Raw genomic sequence first — 27,374 nt, 5'->3', positions numbered from 1 at the left:
AAACACAGTCTTACCGTGTATCAACCACATGAAAAACACACGCATACACAAGTAGAGGAAGAGAAAGAGAGAAAAAGAGAGAGAGAGAGAGAGAGAGAGAGAGAGAGATGCAACCCACATGCGGGAATAAATCTACGAATGTAGGATTCGAGAAACCGCTAAAAGAGAAATGTACTTACGTACTTACATCGAGTGTGAACGTGCGTGTATTCACCACCACTCCCGAGTTGAGAACCCCTGGGCATAGATCGGCGAGACTTCACAACGAAGAGAGTACCGATGATGATGATGATGACGACAACGGCGACGACGACGACAAAGATGATGATGACGATAATGACGATGATGATGATGATGACGACAACGACGACGACGATGACGATAACGATGATAATAATGATGAATAGAAAGTGGAGTTAATACGAAAGGACGACGATGAAGGAAAACACACATTCGTCGCCGGAAAACGAGCCATGTTTTTTCTTTCTTTTTCGTTTACTTTTACAGCAGTTTGTCTTTCTCTTTCTATATATCTATCTATCTATCACTCTCTCTCTCTCTCTCTCTCTCTCTCTCTCTTATTCGTGTTCTCACTTCTCTTTCTCTTTCTACTGTATCTCTTCTCTCTCTCCCTCACTCTCTTTTTCTCTCTCTCTCTCTCTCTCTCTCTCCTTTATTCCCTTTTACTGTGTCCCAAGCGTGCCTCTTCTCACTTTTTATTGTAGTATAAGGAACGAAATGGATTTTACGTAAACTGACGTCTTTTTCTGACTCCTTCCATATCGTCACACACACGCGCGAGAAGATGTGAGAATCGTTAAGGGCCACCCCGAGATTGTCGAAAAGTTAACCTTCGTCGATGAGATATACTACGAAAGCGCGACGCTGTTTTCAATGCGCTGTCAGCCCAGCAGACCCGCCTAACCTGACCCTCTCGTTCCGGCTACGAGCGGCCCGTATATGGAGGGGAGGGAGCAGGCCACTACCGCGCAACCATTTCTACGCATAACGTCATGTCATTTCTGCTCTTAGACCCGCGAAACTTTAAACTCTTTGTTGACATATTCTTGTCCTTCAAAACAGATGTTTCTTATTAATTATGTTATGTTCCTTCATAAACGTTTTTTAATAATATTTTGTTCTTTGTAGTCTCATGGTTTAAAAAAAATCATAATTTATACATATTGTTTTATTACGTATTAAAAAAAACGTACTTTTTGTAAATGTTCTTTTTAAAAGAATAACGAGATTTAAATTCCAAAACTTTCATGTTCTCTTTCATAATATAAAATGTTAATATCGACAAATGATAAAAGGTTGAATGATCAACGATGAAAAATCATAGGGATAGAAGAGACTTATCTAAAGCAAATAGATTAAACTATAGATAATACTTGAAAGGACAGACAGGCACATTATAGAAACTTTGGTGGAATATCGATAAGGTATTACTTCTTACACTCGATTATGTTATCGTAATAACAATACGTCGATAACCTTTATGCAGAAGGTCCTTTAAATTCAAAGCCGTCAAGTTTAGATGCTTCTTCCTAAGAAATTTGCATTTTTCGTAGGAAAACAATGGCGCGACCAAAGCATAGATCTCCTCTTTTTTCTCTCTTGCTCTTGTTGAATTCACTTAACCCATTAGTCTAGAGGCTTCCTAATAGTCGCTTCCGAGGAATGTAATAAGTCAGTACAACAGCCAGCATCGGACCGCATTCTGACGCATATACGCTCCCCATCTTCTCATTGGGGGGATGCATTCTTCAGCTAAAAAGTACGCGTTAATAAAGAATATCCGATATAAAAAAAAGAGAAGAGAAGAAAAGAAAAAAGAAAAACAAAGAAAATAAATTTTTTATAACGCATTGCACTTACATCATTAAGCTATTAATATTCTTCGTACAATTTAGTATACTTATTTATTATTCATGAGAAATGATTCCCATTGATAGACTATTCTTCTTGCCTGTTAAATAAAAAAATGATGTAGATGAAATAAAAAAAGAAAAACCGACGGAAAAGATTTTTACTTTATGGAAAAGATATAATTTCCGTGAATCAACGGTAACAATTGGGTCATGAGGGAATCTCTCAGCTGTCCAGGATTTTCTGTTTTTAACAAAGCGAAGCACTTTTCTTTGAACTCGCTGTCCAAACTTTGCCGCACTATATCCGTCACTGCGGTACTCAATATTTGGCATGTCTTATATTCATCATCGAGAGGAACGTGATTATTGTGTAGCATTCTTCTGTCGGTACGGTATGTTACCTTAACATTGGCATTTTCTCTACATAGAGAAGTGATTTCTTCCAATACGATAACCTTGAATTTCTCAACGTCGCTTGCAGTCAGATTATACTACGAAGAGGAAACTTGAGATGTAATAATAAATAAACAAAGCAAAGCAAAGAGTGAGAGAGAGAGAGAGAGAGAGAGAAGATACTGATGACGCAATTTTTCTTAAAACTTACCGACGGTTTAATCGATAAATATTTTCTACAATAAGAAAAATCAATAAATTTTGTTTTGTTCTGCTCATTTTTTAAAAGCAACAAACGCTTTCTCGGTGGGTAATGTAAATCGTATGTTACTTCAAAATCATTCTGCTCATCTTTCAGATATATCGTTGCGAGCATGTTTTTATAAGAATTATCCGAAATCAAATTCCAAAATATGTATTGTAAAATATTTAAAATATTGTGAGTATTGTTTGTGCAATATCCATAATTCGTCAATTGGATCGAATAGTGTCCGCCATATTCCTTCGACATTTTAACGTCTATGTGAATATACTTCGATTTTTTCGATGTAGAATATTGGGATTTCCAAAGATCGAGAAAGCAAAACAACGCCTAGGAAAATATTTAAAGTGCATGCAGTGAAAGTAAATATTAATACATATATATGTATTAATTAATATTAGCTGATCGACATGGTTAATTGACATACATATAAACAATATTATTTCTACGTTTACTCTTAAAAAAGAAGAAAAAAAGTTAGATCGTAATAATTGTGAAATCGTATTTTTTATAAAGATCGTTTTCACAATAACTTTCAAGATTGCTATATGAACATAGATAAATTTTATTGAAATTATATAAAATATTATCGATGTGCATATATTTTTGTTTTCTTTTTCTTTTTTGATTAATAATGTTTTACGTGATAGATAAAGAAGTAAAGAAATAAAAGTTAAATATAGATATACGAAATAGAAAAAGTTTTTATTTATATTTTCATATAGATAGGATTATCGATAGAGATAATATGAAATTAACGTCTGTTAAAGCTCATTAAAATAATTTGACAAAGAAAATTATATGAATACGTATTTGTTATTGATACCCTTTTGACTATATTCCTCATTAAATTAACGTCTAACGTCGATACCTCCATAATGTTTGCTCAAGTAGCCTGTAGAATGTCGACCTCTAGGCGGTATAAGAAAAAAATACTGAGAAAAGAACCGAGGATGCTCGACCGATAAGGTAGACGTGAATTCATTAGTAGTTTAGCTAGAACAAGAAAGTGATAGAATATAGATAACTAAACGAAGAGAGATATAGAAATTGTAAAAGGTGAGGTCTAATCGACAGTGACGTTAGTATATGAACTAACGACGCGTGATAAAGTGTGTACGAAATTAGTGTGGGAAAAAAGAATAAAGAAAAGATAAATGTACGGAAGGTGACAGAACATGTTACTGCCTTAACGATCAATGTCGATCTATAATTGATCAACGTTGACCAACGAGGCTTCTCTAACGTGTTTCGAATTATCACGCTTTGTGTTTTAACATTTACATATTTTTTTCGTTGTGATAATTGTTGAAAAAAGGCCACACGAATGACAGAACACGCACGAGACGACGAACCTAACCTCAGGGAGGAGCGTGCTACTCCACCGCGTAGGATTCGTCACCGGTGAGTTAAAAAAAATGGTTTCTCTTCACTAATACGGAGATATTATTTTTCTTTTCATTCTTATCTTATATTTCATGATAGTTCATTGAAGTTTTTTCTTTATGTCATGAATATTATTCTCGATCGGCAATTAATTCGCCTGAATTTTCTTTCGGTAACGCGGGTTCCCTGGAAACATGCCACGCTTCGAGCCGACCAATCATAAACCGTTCTAAGTCGCCTGACTCGTCTCTCGACGAATCGCATGAGTTCTATCAACTTTTGATTGCCTCACGTGCAAATCTATAAACGTCGTAAAGAAGTTCGTACAAGAGAAACAATATTTTCTACCTTTCATGTGGTATTTCCTTGTATGTACGTGTGTGTGTGTCTGTGTGTTATTTTTTTCTCTTTTTTCCTTCTCTCTTTTTTCCTTTGCTTTCTATCAAATATTAACGAACATTCGTGTAATTATTATTAATGACATCATTTTCATTACATTTTTATGGCTTGGAATAAGGGATTAATATAATAATTAGTTGCAAATGCTATCTAAAAAATTAACTCGGAAATAAATCATTGAGTATCTTTATAGTAATAGAACCACGTGGTAATGGAAATATTAATTAACTAATTAAAAAAGTCGAGTGAGAAGGTCAACTTGAAACTACAGCTAAGAAAACTATGACAACACAATTTGTGATTCAATAAACGTCTTAAAAGTACTGACATGCTTCCGAGGTATAAATTGACGTATTATGCAATCAATTTACAAGTTGTATTATGCGTAGTACTCGTGGATGGTGTTATAAAATGTTCAGAATAACATCCAGTCTTTATATATACATATGTACGTGTCCATATTATAGCTTAATTTTCATTATCGATCGTTTTTGTTATTTTTACACTCGATCTATCTCACCTAGATAATACGATTTAAAATAATATTTAGGCAAATAAAATTTTTCTTTTCGATTCTTTTTTCTTTTTTATGTACAAACATAAAAATCATCATCTAATGCATTAAATATTTATGATAACATATATATGTATATAATTAAATTTTTAATTTTAATAATTAATAAAAAACTTGAATATATAAATGCCAACGTGTTTCATGTAAACTACAACTTTTTTACCGATCGGTTGCTATTGAATACGTAAGAGTTACAGTGATAGATTTCATTCCATAGTTTTCCATTTGCGATAAGTATAATTCTTAATAATAAATAAAAAAAGATACGAGAAAAAAGAAAAAGAAACAAAAGAAACGAAAAAAAAAACTTCATGATGTAATCGTAAATTTGTAATGTCTGACGTATCGATATTACAAATAGTAATTGGTTATTTTGAAAATATCGTATTTTTAGTTTTTGTAATTAACCTTACATAAATAGATGTATATATATATATATATGTGTGTGTGTGTGTATATGTACATGTATATCGATCGCATGTAGGAAATAGAGCTGTTTATATGTGTATCAACTCAATTGTCTAACACAATTGTGGCTTTCTGCGTCTTATTTTTTGCGAAGTAGTTGCAAAAAAGTGCATAATGTGTATAGTCACCACTGCCCCGCACCCATCCCCACTTTCTCCACTTTCTCCTCTTCTTTTCCTATCCCTTTCATTTCATTTACACGTTAAATTTGCAATATTTCTTTATTATAGATGTTATCTTTAATAAACGCTTCATTTATTATCTTACAAGTAATTTGAAAATACTGAGGTAAGTGAAATTGTAAAAAATTTGTGAATGATATTTTCTGTTTTTCTTTTTCTTTCTGATATAATAATATAAATGTATTTTTCAAATATGCCTTTAAATTAAAACATAAAGTTCCATGTTATTTAACTATGATCTAAATTGATAAACGTAATTTTTAATTTCCATTATCATTTTCTTTCTATCTTATCATTTTAACGACATTAACATTTTATAATGTAGAAATAAGAAAAAAATGGCTTATTAAATATTTCTTAATTTATCACAAGAGGATTTATCAGTAAATATTAATTTTTTAATTGAAGTTATCAACATCGTGGCTAAATAATAATATGAGGAAATCTTATTTGTATAGTGTGTGATATTTCAAGGACGTTTCGTGTTTGGAAATTTCTGGTATCAAGATTCAATACATTTGGAAGTTGTATTTGTACGTAAATTTGTGCATATATGTGTAACTGTGTAAATACGTATGTACGTCTATATAATAAAAACAACGTTATCGAGTTTCGAAGGACTATAATCGCACATTTTCATGCAAATTCTGAAGTCATGCGATTTGTACGAGAAAACTTCACGATAACATACTGACCGAAGTGTTTAGATAACCGCGTGATTTAAAAACAACTGTCATGAAGTAAACATGTAAATTGCATAACTTTGAATATTTTAATAAAGTAATCAGTGATGAGAAATGAAAAGAGGAAGAGAGGATCAGAGAGAAAGAGGAAAAATGTAAATATAATTGTAACGAAAAAAGTGTGTGACTTTTTCTTATTTTATTTTTAATATGACAATTTAATAATTACAATGTTGTTTTCTTTTTCATGTTGAAATGAGAAAATTTATTGAATGATAAAATGATATATTGGCAATTATCGTTACCTATTTTGTTTTACTCCTTTTCCGTTTTGTGAAATATTGTTACAACTGTGGATCGTAATATTAGGTGTACTTATGTCATTGAACCGTTCGTGCTGGTTATAACGATTCTCAAGATTGACGTTGTTTCTTTAATAACGCATGTTCTTACTTTGCAATCCGTATAATGATTATTCGCATACCCCGATTCACGTTGTTGAACTTTATCTGCTCTAAATATACGTGCTTATAAAAAATGGACATAAGAAGAAAAAAGTATTTCCGCGATTTTTACTGATTGTGAGAGACGATGCTTGAATACCTGTTTCTTATATCGCATAATTATTTCGAAATTGCAGAATTATACTGAAACTGTAGTATAATTCTAAGGAAAGTAACGGATGTTAGAAATTCTCATCATGATAAACTCGACTCTCTATGGAATTTTACAGTTTAGTTAACGATTAAATTCTTATTTTTTAATATGATACAAAAAGAAAGAAAAAGTTATTATACATAGTTTAATTATTTAATTTAAATATAATTTTGAAATATGAAATTATCATAAAATTTAGGAAACTTTTTCAATAAATATGAGTTGTAATCTATTTTTTAGTCATAATTTTAATTTAATATTTTTATTTTTATATGAAGTATTGTACAACTTAAGCCTCAATCTTATTAATCATTTATAATGTATTAGAAAGTAAGAAAATTTAGCCAAACTGAGAGTTACTTACGAAGCTTATTATATAAGATGAATCAGTAATTATATTGCCATTATAAATATCTATTTATAAATTTATTTATTTTTCATAAGCAAATGATTCATATTAAACATTTCATTTTCATTTCAATTTATTTCACAATATTCTATCTTGAAACCTATCCTCGAAAATAAATTATATCTTTTTTCAATAATTATTGATTCATCTTCTATACCAACCTAGAAGTGTAAAACGACAAATATAAATTTCAACGTTAACGAAATATATAACGAATATATAATTATATATGTACTCATACACACATACATATATACCTAATTATATCTCATCAATCTAGGTGACATTTTGGTAATACTTCTTGATTTTTGATTGCATCAATATGTCCACATTTTTCTTCTTCCTATTTTTATTTAATTTCTTTTTGAATAAATATGTTCATTAAATATTTATCATTTTAAATATTTCTCTTTGATATGTCAACTTTCACGAATGCTTTCACAAAGATTAAGTTTCCTAACAGTTACTACTTAGATTGTTAAACAGAGTCTAAGGTAAAGAAGCAATTATGGAATTAACGTAATTAATGACATGTCGCGGGATTCGTGACTTGTTTCTCCAGAAACGTAGTAAACAAAGAATGAAATAAAAAAAAGTTTATTGAAATAAGATTTGACTTGGACGATGTTAAGGATGAAAGGGGATGGTGGGGATAGATGCTAGTAAAATTCAAGGACGTACATACATAATACTTGTGATCTTTGAACCCCTTAGTGTTGTATCCGGTCATTCGTTTATTTGATATTTCTCCTACGGCTTATCGATATTATCGTCTTACGAATGTTCGTCGAGTCGAGTCGTGCCCGTGACATCAACACGATCGGCAGTCTGTTTCAGTCATTTGCGTCGTTCGATCTTTTCCCTGCTCCCCCTGATTTATTTATTTGATTAGCCGATACTAATTAATAAAATCTAGAAAATTCAATTAAAATCTCGCGACAATTTATGCGAGCGAATAATCCCTTCATTTATTCGTCGATTATAATTGACTAAATTAAGATTATACGTCGTTTATCTCTGAACAATCAGAAAAATCCTAATCGCATCTATATACAAATTCATTGGTACGAGCAAGCACTCGAGTATTTATGTATTTTCTTTCGTGGATATTGGATTGACACGGTCTATTTCAAGGCCGATAAATATATATTGTAAACTGTTGATCGCCAGTGTGATTCAAGACTCATAATAAGATTAATGAAGGGAGTATTGAAGTACGAGAAAGAAACAGATACAAAAGAAGGAATTCTGATCTAGAAGAAGAGGGATAAAGAACAAACAAATAAAGAAGGATTTTGAAAGAAAAGTGAATTGAATAATCGAGAAGCGGCAAGGTGTGCATTTAATATGCTACGGAATCTTCTGAACACGCTAATCGGTATTTCGATTTGATATAAAAAAAAAAAAAGAAAAAAAAAGAAAAGGAAAAAAAGAAAAAAAGAGAAGAGAAAGAAAAAGAAAAATAAAGCCGTAATTTTTAATGTTCTTTCTTTCTTTCTTTTTTCCCCCCTTCCACTTCGGCTCTCGACGCGTAATTCACGAAATATAAATTGTTGGACAATTGTCAAGGCAAGAATCTTAAAAAAAATTCGCGTCTTTTCGACGTGAAATTTGAAAACTTTTCGCATTTAACCGCCTAACGCGGGGTATCCTCTTCAACGTGCTCCTAATCATTCACTTTTTAACTCTTCTTTTCGTAATCCGTGGTCTGGTGTCCGTTACAACTGATGTCCGCAGGTGGTTTCAGGGAATTCAGTACGATTACGAAGAGGAACCCCCTTGGTGGTGGTGGTTGTGGTGGTGGCGACAGTGGTGGGATTGGTGGTCCTCCCTTTTAAGAAGGGCGAGGAATCATCTCGGTCGTAGACCTCTTCACGGTGAGTAGAAAGCCTTTTTCACGCGAGGTATCTCTTCTATTGCTTCCCCCTGGATTTCGATTGATTTCTTGAAATATTATCTTTTTCACTGTTTTTCTTCTTTCTCAAGAATTTAACGATCTCGTAACTTATATAACGTACGCCTTAGTCAATTCGTTGATATCAAAAATAATTGATACCCGCATACGTGGGGAATTTGACCTTGAATTTGGGCTACCATAGAAATCTAATCAATTCCTTCCTGATATATCCTTAATATATACATTGTTGATTTAACAACTGTTTTTTTATTATTCATTTGTAATCATTTCCAAAGGATTCCGAAGACGTTACGTTTCCGTAATGTGTTATGCATGGGTAATGGAAGTTAGAAAATATTTTTCAACTCGTCATTGATATTAACGTTAATCGAAAGTTAACAATAAAGTTAACAATAGGTTTTCTATTGTGTTCTATGGTATAACAAATATTTTGATATGCGTGAGTATATCTAAATACGTCATGGATACGTTTCCTTTTGCTTGGTACCTCATTAACAACATTTTCAGTCATACGTTATTGGCAGGAAGTCGTATTGGTTCTTTCGCGATTAGGTTTTCTTCTTTTGAACACTTCTTCTAAGTTAAATAGAGCCTACGTTTGAACGTAGAACGTAGTTTAAAGACAGAACAGTCAATTCATGGTAGGTTTTTACCTCGGCGATTCGCCTTTAAAAATTAGGAATTTTGAACGCTTTTTTGCATGCCGTTCGCTCTCATAGAAACGAATTCATATTTTCGAGGAATAGATTTAATGCTGGTGGTTTTACCTACTTGGGTCTTCCTTTATTTTTTTTTATTTTTTTGTTCCTTTTGTTTTTTATTATCATTTTTCTTCCCAAATTTCCCCGCAAAACTTTTCTTTCAAACGGTTCTTTATTCCGAGCTCGCATATACGCGACTTGTTTTGAAGGTAACGAGAAGGGAAGACCAGAAGAGTCACAGCCAAGGATCTCCTCCTCCTCTACGAGCGAAGACGAAATCGTTCACATTATTGAACCTTCTTCTGGTGATAATAGGGAAAACAACTCCGAGATGTCCGAAACGACACCGGTTAGCTTCGTTGTCGGGGAACCCGACCCGGATGCCGAAGAGGAGTTGGAAATTGGCGATAGTTTTCCCATCGATGGGAATAATGGAAACAGCCATCAAGTTCAACAATTCTCCATCCTTCCAGGCTTGGTTGAACGACGTAAACGACTCAGGTGATCATCATAAGATTTTTCTACTTGATCTCGTTTTCTAATGTTATTTTCCGAAAGAGGTATCCCGATGATCAATGAAACCAATCTAACGATTCAGTTCTTTGAGAACATTTATTCGATTGTTTTTATCTCTCATCGATAATTGAGATGAAAACAAAGATTGACGGGAATTCTTTTCGTAATAATAATTATAAATAATAATAGATAATAATGATAGTATTAATAATAATGATGATGATGATAACGATAAAGATGATACTTAATAATGATGATAATTAGTGCGCAATTTCAAATCCGGAAGAAATAACTACTTAAATATTTAAGTAGTCTTTATTTCTTTCGTATACTTGTTTTATGGAAAATGTTATACGCATTTATCACATTGAAACCTTTATTAACCTTTCTAACGAATATCACAGTGAGAGTATTCATGAAAATATTTTATTTAAGAAACTGGATAACAATATTCATATTACAAAATGATTGGCTTCCAATTATCATTTCATAAATGAAAAATTCATGTTTAAGATGACGCAGTTTCGTACGTCTATGAAATAATTAATAAATCAAATATTTAAACAAACGCGAATTGAACGTTTGTTAATATTTATTTCTTTTTATTTTCGTTTTTATAATTTATTTTTATTTTCATATAGAAATTTATATGAGATTATAAAAAAAAATTATTTAAATTCATGATCGTTATATTGAATCGCCAATGAATCGACAGAATAATCTCGTAATGCACTTTGACCCCAATTACTTATTCATGCGGTCAATGTAATGAGGATTTCGTAATCAGGTTATGTATAGCTACTATTTATCATTTATTACGTATATCGTGGAATTTTTTTGTATATTAAAAAGTAAATCGAATACCTAACCTTAGTACTACTGTAAGCACACATTTATAATTTTACAATATATAATAAGTAATATACATGGTACTCAAACCAAACATTCAATTATTTCTTATGAATTAAATGGTGTGACTAAATTTTACAATATATGGCTGCACCATTTGAAAAATGAAATACGATGATATAAAATTTTTGTTTTATTTTGTTAAAGGTTATTTTTATTTATCAGGGCCAACCAGTTTTTTTTAAACGAAACTTTTTTAGTATATTTTTTTTTAACGTCGCGTAATAACTTATCACATAAAAAAAAATTTCGAAGGAGGACACGTTGTTGATCTAGAAATGATCTTGAACCAAAAAAATCATGTTTAAATGGACTTAAATATAGAAATTATAAATTTATACATTTAAATGCAACTGATATAATTTTTAAACCATAATTGACATTAATTGTACTTGAAAATAAACAAAATATCATGTTAATCTATTTTCGAATTGTGGAACTTTGTCCTCTAAAATTGTTACTTGCTCATCAATCGTAAAGAAGTTCCCAAGTGTTAAGTGTTGCTTATATAGCAACTCTGTCTATGAATCGATAAATCATGTCAGTGGGTTTTTACAGAATTTGAAATCGTTTTACATATTGCCTACGATTTATTAATCCATGTAGCACGCATGTAAATGATAGAAGATTGATGATAAGAATTGTATTAAATTAATGAATATCATTTCTCTTAGAACGTATAAAAAATATAATAAATATTAATAGTCGAATTTCCTTTGAAAATAAATGCCTATAATAAAAGGAAATGGCTAAGTTGGTAATACGAAATATTTTGATAGAAAATATAAGTAAATAAACAATAATATATTACCGTATTTTAAACCAACGTAACTTAAAAATAATAAGTTAAAAATATTATCAGACTCACAAATGTCATTTATTTTATATCAAGTTCGAAGAGAAATTTCAAGGAAAATATAAATCTAACGAAAACTTTCGTAATAACGCATTAAACGAATTAAAAAACACTTAAACTCGTTAAATTTTCTTTTATATAGCCGATAGAAGCTTCTGAACTTCATCAAATTCGAATTGAGTATGCTTATGAAAGTAGTTAATCTTGTTTCTGGTAAGCTATTATAAAACACTTTGACGATACTATAGAAAGATGATCGAATCTTTAATTTGGTCATTGTCCAATTTTACAATTTTTGAAAAACAAAATATGAGATTAAATGACAAGCGAAACATATTTCCAATTAATGCGAAGATTAATCTATTTTTTCTTTTTTTCGTTTATAATTTATTTTTATTAATATAATAATTAATCTAACGCGTCTATAAGCGTCTTTATAATGCATATTAAGATATCTAATCTCACTTGAAAGTGTAGGTATAAGTAATGAGCGAACTACGTCAATTAAAAATCATAAAAATATAACAAGTAGATAATTTTCTTTTTTTCATTTTACATAAGAATAAATTATAGTAACTTGTTCTAAATGTTTGTGTAAGTATAAGGAAATAAGATCTTGTTTAGATATAAAATACATAAGTTTCTTATAAAAGCTGTTGATAAAAAATTGTAATAATTCGATATTTTTTATCTTGTGTTTCAAACAAAATTTCTTTTTCCTTTTTTTTTAAGTCTTCATATATTTGATAAAGTACATACAAATATTAATATATATATATATATATATATATATATATATATATAAATTTAGAATACTTTGCTTGATTAAAAAAAAGTTGTTCTATTTCAAAAAGTGTCTGAATATATCTTTGACTAATTAATTCCGTATCTTGATAGGTAAATTACGCACATTTATAAATAATTAGATGTATTGTATTTGAAAGATCAACACACAAATGAAGTTTATTTTCAATGAATCAGCTGATTATACCATCGAATGCGTGTAAACAGGTCTCCTTTCTGATCTATGCTAGCCGCAGAAATTACTTGCAAAGTGTTTGAAATGTGTGCGTTAGTATAGAATGGCAATACATTTTAAACATGAATTTTTTTTACTTCTTGATGTACATTTATCACTTGATATATGTTATGTTTTTTCTTGACCTTTCGTTATTAATTTGATTACTTAATAAGATATCAATCTGTAGTGTTTAGGATTCTAACCGAATTCGATATCCTATTACCGATATGAACATTATTAATGACATGATTTCATCGTTTATGATAATTAATTTAATTGGAGTTTTATTATTCGAATTGTGGACTTTACCTAAGATTGAAATGAAATTTCAATAAAATTCTATATCATTTTTCATATGCATATCACAAAAAATTAAATTAAATGTCGGATATTTGATGAAGAAAGAATGCGTTCAGCACTTCTTGATAGCAAGTGCACAGGTAGTAGGGGATTTCTTGCAGAAGAAAAGTAACCGTTCACCTTGCCTATAAGCTGTCAGTGACAATCCGTCTTTCTTTGTAAAAGGACGTTTGTATCATAATCGTTTCTGTAATATTTATTTTTTTCGTTTTACCGTGAAAAATTCAATCTCCGATTGAACCAGTTAATAAATTATACCCTTTGCTATCTTTCAAAGCGTTCTATATTTTTACAAAAAACAGCGGGAAATAAAATTTTGGTTGAACGATTAATAAGAGGAAAAAAAATGTTCTTCAAGGTCTTTCTCTGGTTTGGAACGAGAATATTCGATCTCCCGGCATGACTAGAATCTTTTCTCGTTTTTTGTCATCTGATTGACTTTAATTCGAGGTTATAGTCTGTAAAAGTATATATGCGGGAAATATAAGAATTTTCAAACTAATAACTATAGAAGAAATATATTTCTAAACGTTTATAAAACGAGTATAAAATTGCAAGTGACCTTATGATGTTCTTAGAATCCTTCAAGAAGAATACAAATAAGATGAAAGAATATTTTACGAAGTAAACAATGAATGACATAAGAAAATGAATAATGATGTATATCATGAGCATGGATGAAGGATTGGACTTGGATCTATAAACACTAAGAAAAATGACTATGCAAACAGACTGATTGGAGTATTCTTTTGATTCTTGAGGATAGTAATCGATAACTTTTGATTGTTGAATTCTGGATTTCCTTGGATATTTCATTGGATTTCGTCGTTTTCCTTTCCATTTCTTTTTTATATGGAATCCACGTGATGAGACGCATGAAGAGATTTGTTTTAGCTGAAAGAACTGAAAAAGAACCGATGTGGAGGAGTTCCGACAATCTTCAAGGAACTACTATTGTCAAAATAACGTCGGATGAAGATAATGCGCAAGAGAAGGAGGAAGAAATGAAGAATTATTTACAACCAAGAACATCTGGATTAACGTAATACTGTTTCGATAATTTAATTTTAATAGATATTTTCGTAAAATCGATATCGACGAAATGACATAATGTATACGCACGTGCTTGCTCGTAATCGTTCGTGCAAATATACATTATATATGCATATATATATGTATATGTATATATACTTTTTTCGATAAAAAAAACATTTTATATATAACATTGGCAGTATGTGTTGTTCGAAGGTATCCATCATGTGCGATGTAAAAAGAAAGCAAATATAAGACAAAAATATGGAACGAACTGTATCAATTAAATTGATGATACTGCTACTCAGAAAGTGTACCAATTTAGGAGCACGACGTTACGTGAACCGTTTAAATTAACGGTTTATATACTTTCTCTACTCTCATTCATACATTTTTAGCATAGTCAGATGAAAAGACAAGAATCTTTATCAGGAATTTATAGAAATAATGCGTCTGTTGTGATCCTCTCTTAAATACATATTTTACGTATCATAAATACATATTTTATAATATCATACTCGTTGCGAATAGCAGGAAACTACGGGAATTAACGCAATAAAGATGAAAACTATTACGTGAAGATATAAAAATTGTATTTATTATGTTAAAATATTTATGTAATTAATTGTAGATTATAATAATGAAACAGTGAAACATCAATAATTTTTATGATAAAATAATCAAAATACAAATCGTTCTTGGTCGATTAGTTTTAATTAAAAACATGGTTCGTTTTTATTTTTGCAGGCCCAGCATGTCGCAGGGTACGGTGATGATTCAGACACAAAGCCGATTGCAAGAGAAAGATTTCACCGTTGCGACACCCGAAGAATTCGTACATCGCTTTGGCGGCACCAAGGTTATCAACAAGGTAATCAAATAACATTCAAAAAATAATAAAACAGTTAATACGAAACGGTTTATGTAACTAATGAATATAATTTTCCTTTGATTTTATTTAATTTCTCATTATTTATAGGTTTTAATAGCTAACAATGGAATCGCTGCAGTCAAATGTATGCGGTCGATACGACGATGGTCTTACGAGATGTTTAAGAATGAAAGAGCGGTACGTTTCGTGGTCATGGTCACCCCGGAAGACCTCAAAGCTAACGCGGAATATATAAAAATGGCCGATCAATATGTCCCCGTACCTGGTGGAACAAACAATAACAATTATGCGAACGTCGAGCTCATCGTGGATATTGCAACAAGGACGCAGGTGCAAGCTGTTTGGGCTGGATGGGGTCATGCATCAGAAAATCCTAAATTACCAGAGTTACTGCATAAGAATAATATCTCTTTTATAGGTAAAATGTTCGAGATCTCTTTCTATTGGAAAATTATGAACTTAATTTAAAATCATTTAAATGTTTATTATATACGAAAAATATCTATTTATTTTTTCCTATTATGTAATAACATTCAGGTCCATCCGAGAGAGCTATGTGGGCTTTAGGTGATAAAATAGCTTCCAGTATTGTCGCTCAAACAGCAGACGTTCCTACGTTACCTTGGTCGGGATCTGAATTGAAAGCTCAATATAGTGGCAAGAAGATAAAGATATCGACCGAATTGTTCAAGAAAGGTTGTGTTTCCACCGTCGAGGAATGTCTTGCTGCAGCTAATAAAATTGGTTTTCCGATTATGGTGAAAGCTAGCGAAGGTGGCGGCGGTAAGGGTATTAGAAAATGCGAAAACGCGGAAGAGTTACCCGCTTTGTTTAGGTGAATTGGATGATGTATAATTAATAATAATTTTTTGTAAAGAAATATATATATATATATATTAGCTATATGTTTGTAATTTTTGTAGACAAGTGCAAGCCGAGATACCAGGTTCACCGATATTTATCATGAAAATGGCGAAATGTGCTCGTCATTTAGAGGTTCAATTATTAGCCGATAATTACGGTAATGCAATATCGTTGTTCGGCCGTGATTGCTCTATCCAAAGAAGACATCAGAAAATAATAGAAGAGGCACCAGCGGTAATAGCCAAACCTGAAGTCTTCGAAGAGATGGAGAAAGTATAAACACAATAGTTTCATTAGTTACAAAATTCTCTTCTCTTGTACATTATGTATCGGTTTACTTTCCGTGTCGGTTTAACAGGCTGCTGTAAGATTAGCAAAAATGGTCGGATATGTCAGCGCGGGTACCGTTGAATATTTATATGATACTTCTGGCCGGTATTATTTTTTGGAATTGAATCCTAGACTTCAAGTGGAACATCCATGTACCGAGATGATATCGGACGTTAATCTCCCTGCTGCACAGCTTCAAGTGGCGATGGGATTGCCTCTTCATCATATTAAAGATATACGTCTCCTTTATGGTGAGAGTCCTTGGGGAGATAGTCAAATAGATTTTGAGCAGCTACGTCATAAACCTCAACCTTGGGGACACGTGATAGCTGCTAGAATTACCAGTGAAAATCCTGATGAAGGTGATTATCCTATCAGAATAATTGCGAATTGATTAAATAATTTATATCGATGTTTAATGGATTACGTTAATGTACTTTAGGTTTCAAACCAAGTTCTGGTACTGTACAAGAATTGAACTTTAGATCGTCGAAGAATGTTTGGGGTTATTTTTCTGTTGGAGCATCGGGTGGTCTTCACGAATTCGCTGATTCTCAATTCGGTCATTGTTTTTCCTGGGGGGAAGATCGTTATCAAGCTCGAGAGAATTTGGTGATAGCACTAAAAGAATTAAGCATCAGAGGTGACTTCAGGACAACGGTAGAATATCTTATAACTTTATTGGAAACCGAAGCTTTTCAACAAAACAATATCGACACGTCATGGCTTGATGTGCTTATAGCAGAGCGTATTAAAAGCGATAAGCCAAATGTTCTATTAGCCGTCACGTGTGGTGCCATTCATATTGCTGATAGAACTATTACTGCCGCATTCACTGAATTTCAGACGGCCTTGGAGAAAGGTCAAGTACAAGGCAGTAATGATTTAAATAACCTCGTAGATGTGAGTCAACTTGATTATTTAGTTATTATTTAGTTAGAAAATATATTTTTTAAATATAATACAAATTTATCGATCATTTTGATTAAAACATTTTAGGTAGAACTAGTGAATGATGGTTACAAGTACAAAGTCCAAGCAGCTAAGTCAGGTCCTAATAGTTATTTCCTCGTTTTAAATAGTTCCTATAAAAAAATTGAAGTTCATCGACTTTCTGACGGTGGTTTGTTACTCTCAATGGATGGTGCCAGTTACACGACGTACATGAAAGAAGAAGTAGATCGTTACAGAATTACTATAGGTAATCAAACCTGTGTATTTGAAAAGGATAACGATCCGTCTTTACTTAGATCACCATCAGCGGGTAAATTGATAAATTTTTTGGTGGAGGATGGTGGTCACATCGATAAGGGACAAGCTTACGCTGAAATCGAAGTCATGAAAATGATAATGACAGTAACGACAAGCGAAGCTGGTACATTGTTTTATGTGAAAAGACCAGGTGCTATTCTCGAAGCTGGTACTGTAATAGCTCATTTAGAACTCGATGATCCATCTTTAGTGACGAATGCTGAGGAATATAGTGGCCAATTTCCAACGCCAGCGGTACCAGCTATACCAGACAAATTAAATCATCTTCATTCCAAATATCGGACTGCTTTAGAAAATACACTAGCTGGTTACTGTTTACCAGATCCATATCATTTGCCACGTTTACGTGAACTCATCGAAAAATTCATGTTCTCTTTACGCGATCCTAGTTTACCATTGCTTGAACTTCAAGAAGTGATAGCTACGATATCAGGAAGAATCCCAGCTTCGGTTGAGAAGAAAATAAGAAAATTAATGTCTTTGTACGAAAGAAACATAACTTCTGTTCTTGCACAATTTCCTAGTCAACAAATTGCAGCTGTCATTGACGGACATGCTGCTACCCTTTCGAAACGTTCCGACAGAGATGTATTTTTCTTAACTACTCAAGCAATCGTACAGCTTGTGCAGAGATATCGAAATGGTATACGTGGTCGAATGAAAACTGCCGTACATGAACTTCTTCGTCAATATTATATGGTTGAGTGTCAATTTCAACAAGGACATTACGACAAATGTGTGTCCGCTTTAATAGAACAATACAAGGACGATTTAAGTACTGTAACTGCAATGATTTTTAGTCATAACCAAGTAACTAAAAAGAATATCTTAGTGACTATGCTGATAGATCATCTCTGGGCGAACGAACCTGGTCTCACTGACGAATTGGCTAGTACTTTAACGGAATTGACCAGTTTGAACAGAACAGAACACAGTCGTGTTGCGTTAAGAGCCAGACAGGTATTGATAGCTGCTCATCAACCTGCCTACGAACTCAGACACAACCAAATGGAATCCATTTTCCTATCAGCCGTTGATATGTACGGGCACGATTTTCATCCAGAAAATCTTCAAAAGCTGATACTCTCCGAGACATCTATATTCGATATCCTTCATGATTTCTTCTATCATTCGAATCGTGCTGTTTGCAATGCCGCTTTGGAAGTTTACGTTCGTAGAGCTTATATCAGTTACGAGTTAACGTGTTTACAACATTTGGAATTATCAGGAGAAATACCTCTCGTACATTTCCAATTTTTACTCCCTAACAATCATCCTAATCGACAAACTCAGTCAATTGTTAATTATAGAACAGGAGCGATGGCAGCATTCAAAGACTTTGATCAGTTCCGTGAATACTCGGATGAGATCTTGGACTTATTGGAAGACCTATCGTCGCCGAGTTCAGTATCTGTTAAAGTCCTAGAGGCTGTAGATGCGATTGGTAGCGAATCTCGTCATAGTACATCCATAAATGTATCGCTTAGCACTGCGACAGAAGCTGCTACTGCCGCAGAATTAAGTGAGAGGCCAGCTGAACCTGTACACATTTTAAGTATTGCCATTCAAGAGAATAGTAATCAAGACGACGCTACTATGGCAAGATTATTTGGCGACTGGTGTGCAACGAGCAAAGAAGAATTAATATCTCGTGGTATCAGAAGAGCTACTTTCGCAGCCCTAAAGAGGAAACAATTTCCGAAATTCTTTACGTTCAGACAAAGAGATGGATTTGTCGAGGATAGAATTTATCGACATCTTGAGCCAGGGTGTGCTTTTCAATTGGAACTTAATAGAATGAGAACATACGATCTGGAGGCTTTGCCTACGTCGAATCAAAAGATGCACTTGTATCTTGGACAAGCAAAGGTAGCCAAAGGGCAACAAGTTACAGACTATCGTTTCTTTATACGCTCTATTATTCGTCATTCCGATCTTATTACGAAGGAAGCAAGCTTCGACTATCTTCACAACGAAGGAGAGCGCGTGCTGCTCGAAGCTATGGATGAGTTAGAAGTAGCCTTTTCGCATCCTCTGGCTAAACGTACGGAATGTAATCATATATTCTTAAATTTCATTCCTACAGTCATAATGGATCCTGCCAGAATAGAGGAAAGTGTTACCAGTATGGTACTTAGATATGGTCCGAGATTATGGAAGTTACGTGTACGTCAGGCCGAAATCAAAATGACAATCCGCCCAGCTCCAGGCAAATCGACGTCAAATATACGCTTGTGTATTGCCAATGACAGCGGTTACAGTATAGATTTACATCTTTACGCTGAATCGACAGATCCTAAGACAAGTATCATTCGTTTTGAATCTTATCCACCGCCTACTGCTAATTTATCCAATTGGAGACCTGGCCCTATGCACGGTTTGCCAATTTCAACACCGTATCTCACCAAGGATTACCTTCAAGCCAAGAGATTCCAAGCGCAAAGTGCTGGTACAACTTATGCGTACGACTTGCCTGACATATTTCGACAACAAGTAGAAAAGTCTTGGCATAAATATATCGAGGAGAGATCAAATTCAAACATCACGATTCCTACGTCAGTGATGGATTGCGTTGAACTAGTACTGGATGGTGACAATCTTGTTGAACAAAAGCGTTTGCCTGGTGAGAACGATGTAGGGATGGTAGCTTGGAGATTAACTCTTTATACACCAGAGTTTCCTGCTGGTCGAGATATTATACTTATTGCCAATGATCTCACGCATTTCCTCGGCTCGTTTGGCCCAAAGGAGGACTTTCTATTTTACAGAGCCTCAGAAAGAGCAAGACAACTTGGTATTCCGCGTATTTATTTTGCCGCGAATGCAGGTGCACGTATTGGCCTAGCTGAAGAAATCAAAGGATTATTCAAAATAGCTTGGGAAGATGAAAGTGAACCCGAAAAGGGATTCAAGTATATATATTTGACACCAGATGATTATGCTCGTCTAGCACCTTTTAATTCAGTCAAGGCTTCCTTAATCGAAGATCCAGCTGGTGAATCTCGTTATAAAATTACGGACATTATTGGCAAAGACGATGGTATAGGCGTAGAAAATTTAAAATACGCTGGTATGATTGCTAGCGAAACGTCCAGAGCTTACGATGAAATTGTCACTATCTCTATTGTTTCGTGCCGCGCTATTGGTATCGGTTCTTATTTGGTGCGTCTTGGTCAGAGAACAATTCAAATTGAAAATTCTCACATCATTCTTACTGGTTACCGAGCATTGAACGCCGTCCTAGGACGTGAAGTATACGCTAGTAACAATCAACTAGGAGGTATTCAAATTATGCATAATAATGGTGTTACTCATGCGGTTGATAGTAGAGATTTGGAAGGCGTGGCCACAGTTTTGAAGTGGTTAAGTTATTTCCCCAGGGCAAAAGGAACAAGTTTGCCGATATTACCTTCACCTCTCCCCGATTCTATCAACCGAGACATTACTTATGTACCTACAAAAGCACCTTATGATCCAAGGTGGATGTTAGAAGGTAGATACTCACCTAACGATCAGAATGTCTGGGAAAGTGGTTTCTTCGATCGTGGATCATGGGAGGTACGGTTCATTCTTTATAAATCTTTCTCACCAATTGTTTTAGATTTTATTCATGGTATTAACGATTTGTTAAATTATGTAGGAAATCATGAAACCTTGGGCACAAACTGTAATAACAGGTCGAGCAAGACTAGGTGGTATACCTTGTGGCGTTATAGCCGTCGAAACAAGAACCGTCGAATTACATCTTCCTGCTGATCCTGCTAATCTCGATTCGGAAGCTAAGACAATATCTCAGGCTGGCCAAGTATGGTTCCCAGATAGTGCCTATAAAACTGCACAAGCTATTCGAGATTTTAATAGGGAAGAACTACCGCTTGTTATATTCGCTAACTGGAGAGGATTTTCCAGTGGCATGAAAGGTATATATAAAATAAATCTTTGTTTCTTTGTCATGCTAGAATCTAATGATTATGCGTAAATTTTACAGATATGTACGATCAAATTGTGAAATTTGGTGCTTATATCGTCGACGCGTTGAGAGAGTACACGAAACCTATATTTGTATACATTCCACCAAATGGTGAACTCAGAGGTGGTGCATGGGCAGTAGTGGACACTACAATTAATCCACGATACTTAGAAATGTTTGCTGATACTACCAGTAGAGGTGGTGTCCTAGAGCCTACTGGTATCGTAGAAATAAAATTTAGAAACAAGGATCTCATCAAGACGATGCATAGAATAGATCCTGTTATTCAAAAGTTAAAAGTATGGTTTTATATTATCTTATTTCTTCAATTGAAATTTTCATTAATAATCGTCTTATCTGTTAATTAATAAATTTTCTAGGAAAACCTTAATACATCAAATTCAATTGAAGAAAGAACAGAAATCGAAACAGTAATTCGTAAGAGAGAAAAAACATTGATACCTATATATCAACAAGTTGCTGTCTATTTTGCGGATCTTCACGACACTCCAGAACGAATGTTAGAAAAAAACGTAATACAAGATATAATACCATGGCAAAAAGCAAGACCGTTGCTTTATTGGAAATTAAGACGAAGACTTTTGGAAGAGGATATCAAGAAGGATATTTTGTCAATGCAACCTAAGTTCGACGTTAGACAAATTGGTGCGATGCTACGACGATGGTTTATCGAAGATAAAGGAGCTATAGAATCCTATCTTTGGGATCAAGATCAAGCGGCTACTACTTGGTTGGAGGCACAGCTTGTTAATGAAAATAGCGTTATATCACGTAATATTATGTGTGTAAAGAAGGACGCAGTCATTACACGTATCAAAGAAGCTCTCGAAACCTGTCCAGAAGTAAGATTAGATGCTGTCTTGGAAATTGCGCATAGATTAAATCCTGCCGAACGTGCTGAATTACAAAGGACTTTATCGCAAATGGAAACACCAGATCAGGAACATCACATTGATTCAAGTTCTTCATCCTAATTTGTGAAAATCTTGTGCCTCTGCGTACCTGGTGTATGTAATTTTATTAGGAGTAATTCTTTGTACAGACATTCACGTGATATTCTCACTTGTTGATAGTAATTATACAGGTATAGTATAATTTTTTGATGGCATATGATTGGTTCAATCATAATTGTTTTTAACATTAGAACTATTGATAATTATTCCGGTATATTAAGGTATGCCTCATATGTATCTCAAAAAAAAAGAGGAAAAAAGGAATTTATAAAATTGACCATATGTATATATGTAATAGAAAAAATCATAATGCCTTGAGACAACATGTGATGAAAATTAAAATAGAAATTTTTATAAAACCAGTTGAAATCAGTCATTTTGACTGGTTGGTAAATCTAGTGTTAAGGATTTGTAGGGAAAAGATTAAAAAATTTCTATAACAAAAATAGTAGTATTTTAAGATAATAGCCATGTAAATTTTATATCATCTTTAATTATTTGTCTTTTATATTATATACATTATATGCAGTCTTAAACTTGCATAAATTTTACATTAGATACATGATCTCAATTTATTTATATAACTTTAAAAAACTGGGATTTGACTTCGATGTACATCAACAAGGTCATCATCTAAGGTAAGTAAAATCATAAACGAGAAGAACATTGCAAATGCCGATAAGAAGTGCCAAATATCGTGAGAATCGAAAAAGTTTAATAATATGCAAGGCTTATTAAAAAGACGTGATTGGGCGGGAGTAAGATTCCAGGATATCGTTTTATGTATGAAGAAATATAATGCAGCTGCCCAGAATAAGACTGCTAATATGATGTACATTAATGGTTTAAGTAAGATTCTTTCTTTATGACACAACTGTAAAGAAATAATTATTATATTAAAAAAAATTAAGTAATCTCAACAAATATGGATTAATGATCTAAAAAATTATTTTTAATAATTACCTTCATTATTATATAAAATAATGTATATAAAATTAAATTGGACATTAAAATTGCTAATAGAAATGTAGCGAAATTTTTCTCATGATATAGATTACCATATACTGATAAACCTATATTACATAAATTTGCTACAACAAGCATTGCAAATCTTCCAACATAAAGTGGCCGGAATAAATATGTTACTCCATAACGTGCGTCGTTTTTTAATGTCTACAAAAAAAAATATATAATGAAATATTTAAAATGTCAACATGGAACTTACATAAAAAAAAAAAAAAAAAAAAAAAAAAAAAAAAAAGCATACTTGATAAACCCTAGTAAAAAGGCCTCTGTTACATCTCCAACGTCCCATGTAATATATTTGGGCTGTTAAATTCAAACAGGCAAATAAATGCGTAGTGGTAAATATTGCCCAAAAGTATATAGAACCATCTAAGACTCCAACTAATCCTAGAAGTATAATAAGGGCCAATGTTCCGAAGGTTACTGGAGCTCTAGCGTTTATGTCAGGATGACGAGTTTGATAAATTTTTATCATGCATAACACTGCTATTATGTACATAAAACTAGTATCTGAAATCCACATAAAAACATACAATAATATTTTCTTAACAAAATTATAAAAAAAAAGTTAAAATTATAATATGTCAATATTATATTACCAAACTGAAAATTACTACGACTTGGACAGACATGATAACTTCCTGAAAGAACACCTTCCATTATGAGTGCAGTACCCATTGCATAGAAAAGTCCATAATGCTGTGGTATTCCATAACATTTTGTTTTTTGTTTATCTGATTCATCTAATTCTCGTGTATACGTTAAAAATATAAATAATAAACCAAGCAGAACATATCCACAGTTTGAAAAAACGTGATTAAAATCAGATATTAATCCCAATGGATGTGCACATAAGAAATTATAATAACACATATCCTGATTTCCAGTAGCATGAAGCACTCGTTCATATGTTATTACCAGTTGTAAAACAGGTAATGTATAAAAAATAGCAACAGTTGCTAGGTAATATAAATACAAGCGCGATTTATGTTTTAAAATTTTTGGTTCTTTCCGTGCTAGATCACAAACTGAGAGCACAGTTTTTGTTCGTATTACTTCTTTATCTGAAAGAGCATCTTCCATCATATCAATATCATCTTCATCTAATGAAGAATCTTCTTCAATTGTTGCCCATTGACTAGGACCAATCTAAAAACAAATGTTTATAACAAAATATAAAATAATATAAAATTAAATGCTTTATAGAATTCTAACTTTATACCTCTTCTAAAGTCGAAGGACTTTGAATATTTTGACTAATTTCATTGTCTCTGTCAGTTAACAATTCTTCCCGAAGCTTTTTACCTTCTCTAATTTTACCTACAATCACAGCTACTACACAACATCCACAAAATATAATAATTACAAATGCTGCTGTACATGAAGCCACAACATAATCTTTTTTCGTAATACTGGCATTTATAGTTAATGTAATATTTTTACTTCTAAGTGACCTGGTGCTGAGTACACCATTACAATCTGTATCATCTCCTTTAACTACAAGTACAACAAAAAATCCAAAAGGGTATGCTTCTTTCTAAAATATATGAATATCTCATTATTTAAAAATTTTCATTGTGTTCTTAAAAAAGAAAAAGAAATACTTACAGATACTGTGATACCACCTTTCTGACTTATAGTTTGCCAATATCCAGAAAATTCAATATTCCGCTCTAAATCAAATACTGGACACTAAAAAATAATATATAAATATGTGTGAATGTATATAGATATGAATAATTATATTAGGATATATAACAAGAATTTCATTAAAAAATTGCGTAACTTACGGATACATTTTGTATAGAAAATGTCATGCAAATATCATTATCTGATTCAACGCTAACAATTACAGATGAACTTTGAAATTCTTCTGGAAAGATGTAACTATAATATATAGGTTCTGAAGGAGAAATTTCTACACTTCTTTTTTCATTTAGCCTGTGAAACAAATGATATTAATTTAAACTATAAGATATTTTAAATAATCTAAAACTAATAAATAATGATACAGTTCAAATTACCTTATATTAAAATCTGTTTCTTCTGTTACACTAAGATTAAAAAAGATATTTACGTGACTAGCTGTAGATATACTAACAGAAATAAAATCTTGATCATCTGTGTCATGATAATCACTTTTATAATATTTTGTTGAACATAATGTTCGACTGGTTTTATTATATTTTAATGGATCAAAATTTACACTTTCAATAATAAGAGGAATCTGCCAAGATAGAATTCCTCTATCTTGCCGAACAACTACAATCAAAGGCAAATCAGAGGTAGCTTCACTTTGCACTTGTATTCGTGCAGTTTTTAATAATGTGTTCTAAAAAGAAAATCATATCAATTATATGATATATTGTTTTTTTTTTTTAATAATAATAGTATACTTTACATTCTTCGTGGGATATAAGAATACATATTCGATGGTGCTGTTTATAGTAGCATTATAATTTTGTGTATAGTTTGCAGATATAACAATTGGAGTAAAGGATGGAGCTAATAAAACAGCCTTAATTCTTAAAATACTAATAACAATCAACACTATTGACGATATCAGGAGTTTCCACATGTCCGTTTTTGTACCTATTAACATAAAAATTTTAATAATTAAAGACTAATTAATTTACAACATCTACATAATTTACTTCATATTGTTTAAAAATAAATATAATTTGCTGCAATATATGGTAAATTAAAATTGATATATAACGTTAACATTTACGTTCAATTCTTCTAATAGAATATGATCAATTATCATTAAGTATTTCTCTTAACATATATATGAAATATATGAATCATCCAAATATTACACTCACACACATCCTCCGTTTTTTGATGTTGTTATGCATTGGTTATTTTATCCATATGAAAATTGTTTTAATGTTGAATAGTTGACAATAATAATTGCTCTTCAGATAGTTTCTAACAATGGATTAATTACACATTGATAATGCAATTATATTAACATAAGCTTTTTAATATTTTTGTTTGACACAAGATGATTTTATCGGCGTTACATATTGAGGATTTGGTAAAAAGAAAAAGAATAGAAAAAATGAATAAATAATAATAAAATACAGAATTATTACTTCAATATGTTTAAATTAAAGATCAAAATTTCAGTAATTAATCAATCGACCTTTGGAGAACAAGATAATTCGTTAATGCAAAAAATCTCGCCATATTTAAATTATCTATAATTTCATAAGATAAGAAAGAATTGATATTAGATTATTATTATAATCGGTCAATTCTATGATCTTCTTTTAAATAATAGATTTATTAAAAATTCGTATTTGCATTTAAATATTCACGAAAAGATAGTAATCTGATGAGTGTTTTAATTCCTTCTAAACTCTACTTTTACAACGTAATAAGCGAAATAAAAATCTCGAATGAAATCTCGATAGAAATGATTTCATAAAGAAACGCATATC

At 32.1% G+C, this 27,374-nt stretch overlaps 3 protein-coding genes across 14 annotated transcripts in view; 1 reads left to right on the top strand and 2 right to left on the bottom strand.

Annotated features, from left to right (window-relative positions):
* CdGAPr (GTPase-activating protein CdGAPr) overlaps positions 1 to 1,767 on the bottom strand; it is a 39,762-nt gene extending 37,995 nt beyond the window's left edge. The window contains exon 1 of one of the 4 annotated variants that reach the window (XM_085655914.1): positions 1,498 to 1,767. The gene's annotated coding sequence lies outside the window, so the exon portion shown is untranslated. Of the gene's footprint in view, positions 1 to 179; positions 958 to 1,497 lie in introns of those variants that run through there. The other 3 variants (XM_035882190.2, XM_035882191.2, XM_035882189.2) reach the window with 3 other exon arrangements.
* Positions 1,768 to 3,531: 1,764 nt separating this feature from the next.
* Positions 3,532 to 24,166, top strand: ACC (acetyl-CoA carboxylase). 8 transcript variants are annotated; one of them, XM_035882321.2, is made up of 13 exons: positions 3,532 to 3,933; positions 9,025 to 9,164; positions 10,116 to 10,407; positions 15,348 to 15,471; positions 15,580 to 15,910; positions 16,030 to 16,327; positions 16,416 to 16,629; positions 16,715 to 17,048; positions 17,129 to 17,589; positions 17,686 to 21,516; positions 21,599 to 21,878; positions 21,947 to 22,227; positions 22,309 to 24,166. In XM_035882321.2, the coding sequence occupies exons 1-13, from the start codon at positions 3,857 to 3,859 to the stop codon at positions 22,921 to 22,923; spliced, it is 7,278 nt and encodes a 2,425-aa protein (XP_035738214.2). In that variant the 5' UTR covers positions 3,532 to 3,856; the 3' UTR covers positions 22,924 to 24,166. The 8 variants fall into 8 exon arrangements, with proteins under 8 accessions (XP_035738214.2, XP_035738220.2, XP_035738224.2 ...); XM_035882325.2 differs by lacking the exon at positions 3,532 to 3,933 and adding an exon at positions 8,056 to 8,665; XM_035882327.2 differs by lacking the exon at positions 9,025 to 9,164 and having other exon boundaries at positions 3,533 to 3,933.
* On the bottom strand, positions 23,378 to 27,318 carry LOC118448731 (SID1 transmembrane family member 1). 2 transcript variants are annotated; one of them, XM_085655915.1, is made up of 10 exons: positions 26,660 to 27,318; positions 26,330 to 26,520; positions 25,953 to 26,260; positions 25,719 to 25,869; positions 25,537 to 25,620; positions 25,151 to 25,465; positions 24,528 to 25,077; positions 24,170 to 24,438; positions 23,866 to 24,075; positions 23,378 to 23,776 (listed from the first exon to the last, which is right to left on the bottom strand). In XM_085655915.1, exons 2-10 carry the CDS (start codon positions 26,504 to 26,506, stop codon positions 23,489 to 23,491), a joined length of 2,352 nt encoding a protein of 783 aa, XP_085512041.1. In that variant the 5' UTR covers positions 26,507 to 26,520; positions 26,660 to 27,318; the 3' UTR covers positions 23,378 to 23,488. The 2 variants fall into 2 exon arrangements, with proteins under 2 accessions (XP_085512041.1, XP_035738228.1); XM_035882335.2 differs by having other exon boundaries at positions 26,756 to 27,318.
* Positions 27,319 to 27,374: the final 56 nt, after the last annotated feature.

This window comes from Vespa mandarinia, chromosome 3, assembly GCF_050613455.1.
Source record: "Vespa mandarinia isolate Hongniang chromosome 3, ASM5061345v1, whole genome shotgun sequence".
Lineage (NCBI taxonomy): Eukaryota > Metazoa > Arthropoda > Insecta > Hymenoptera > Vespidae > Vespa > Vespa mandarinia.
Note: the sequence above shows the minus strand (reverse complement) of the source record. Positions and strands in the feature narration are given on the sequence as shown.

Excerpts from the sequence above, each read along its gene's own strand:
- LOC118448731 (XM_035882335.2), bottom strand. The coding sequence starts at position 26,786 with ATGCATAACAACATCAAAAAACGGAGGATGT. Across the intron at positions 25,466-25,536 it reads AAGGTGGTATCACAGTATCT|AAAGAAGCATACCCTTTTGG; the intron begins GTAAGTATTTCT and ends CATATATTTTAG. Across the intron at positions 24,439-24,527 it reads TCGTAGTAATTTTCAGTTTG|ATACTAGTTTTATGTACATA; the intron begins GTAATATAATAT and ends TGTGGATTTCAG.
- ACC (XM_035882321.2), top strand. The coding sequence starts at position 3,857 with ATGACAGAACACGCACGAGACGACGAACCTAACCTCAGGGAGGAGCGT. Across the intron at positions 17,049-17,128 it reads CAGTGAAAATCCTGATGAAG|GTTTCAAACCAAGTTCTGGT; the intron begins GTGATTATCCTA and ends AATGTACTTTAG. Across the intron at positions 21,517-21,598 it reads TCGATCGTGGATCATGGGAG|GAAATCATGAAACCTTGGGC; the intron begins GTACGGTTCATT and ends TAAATTATGTAG.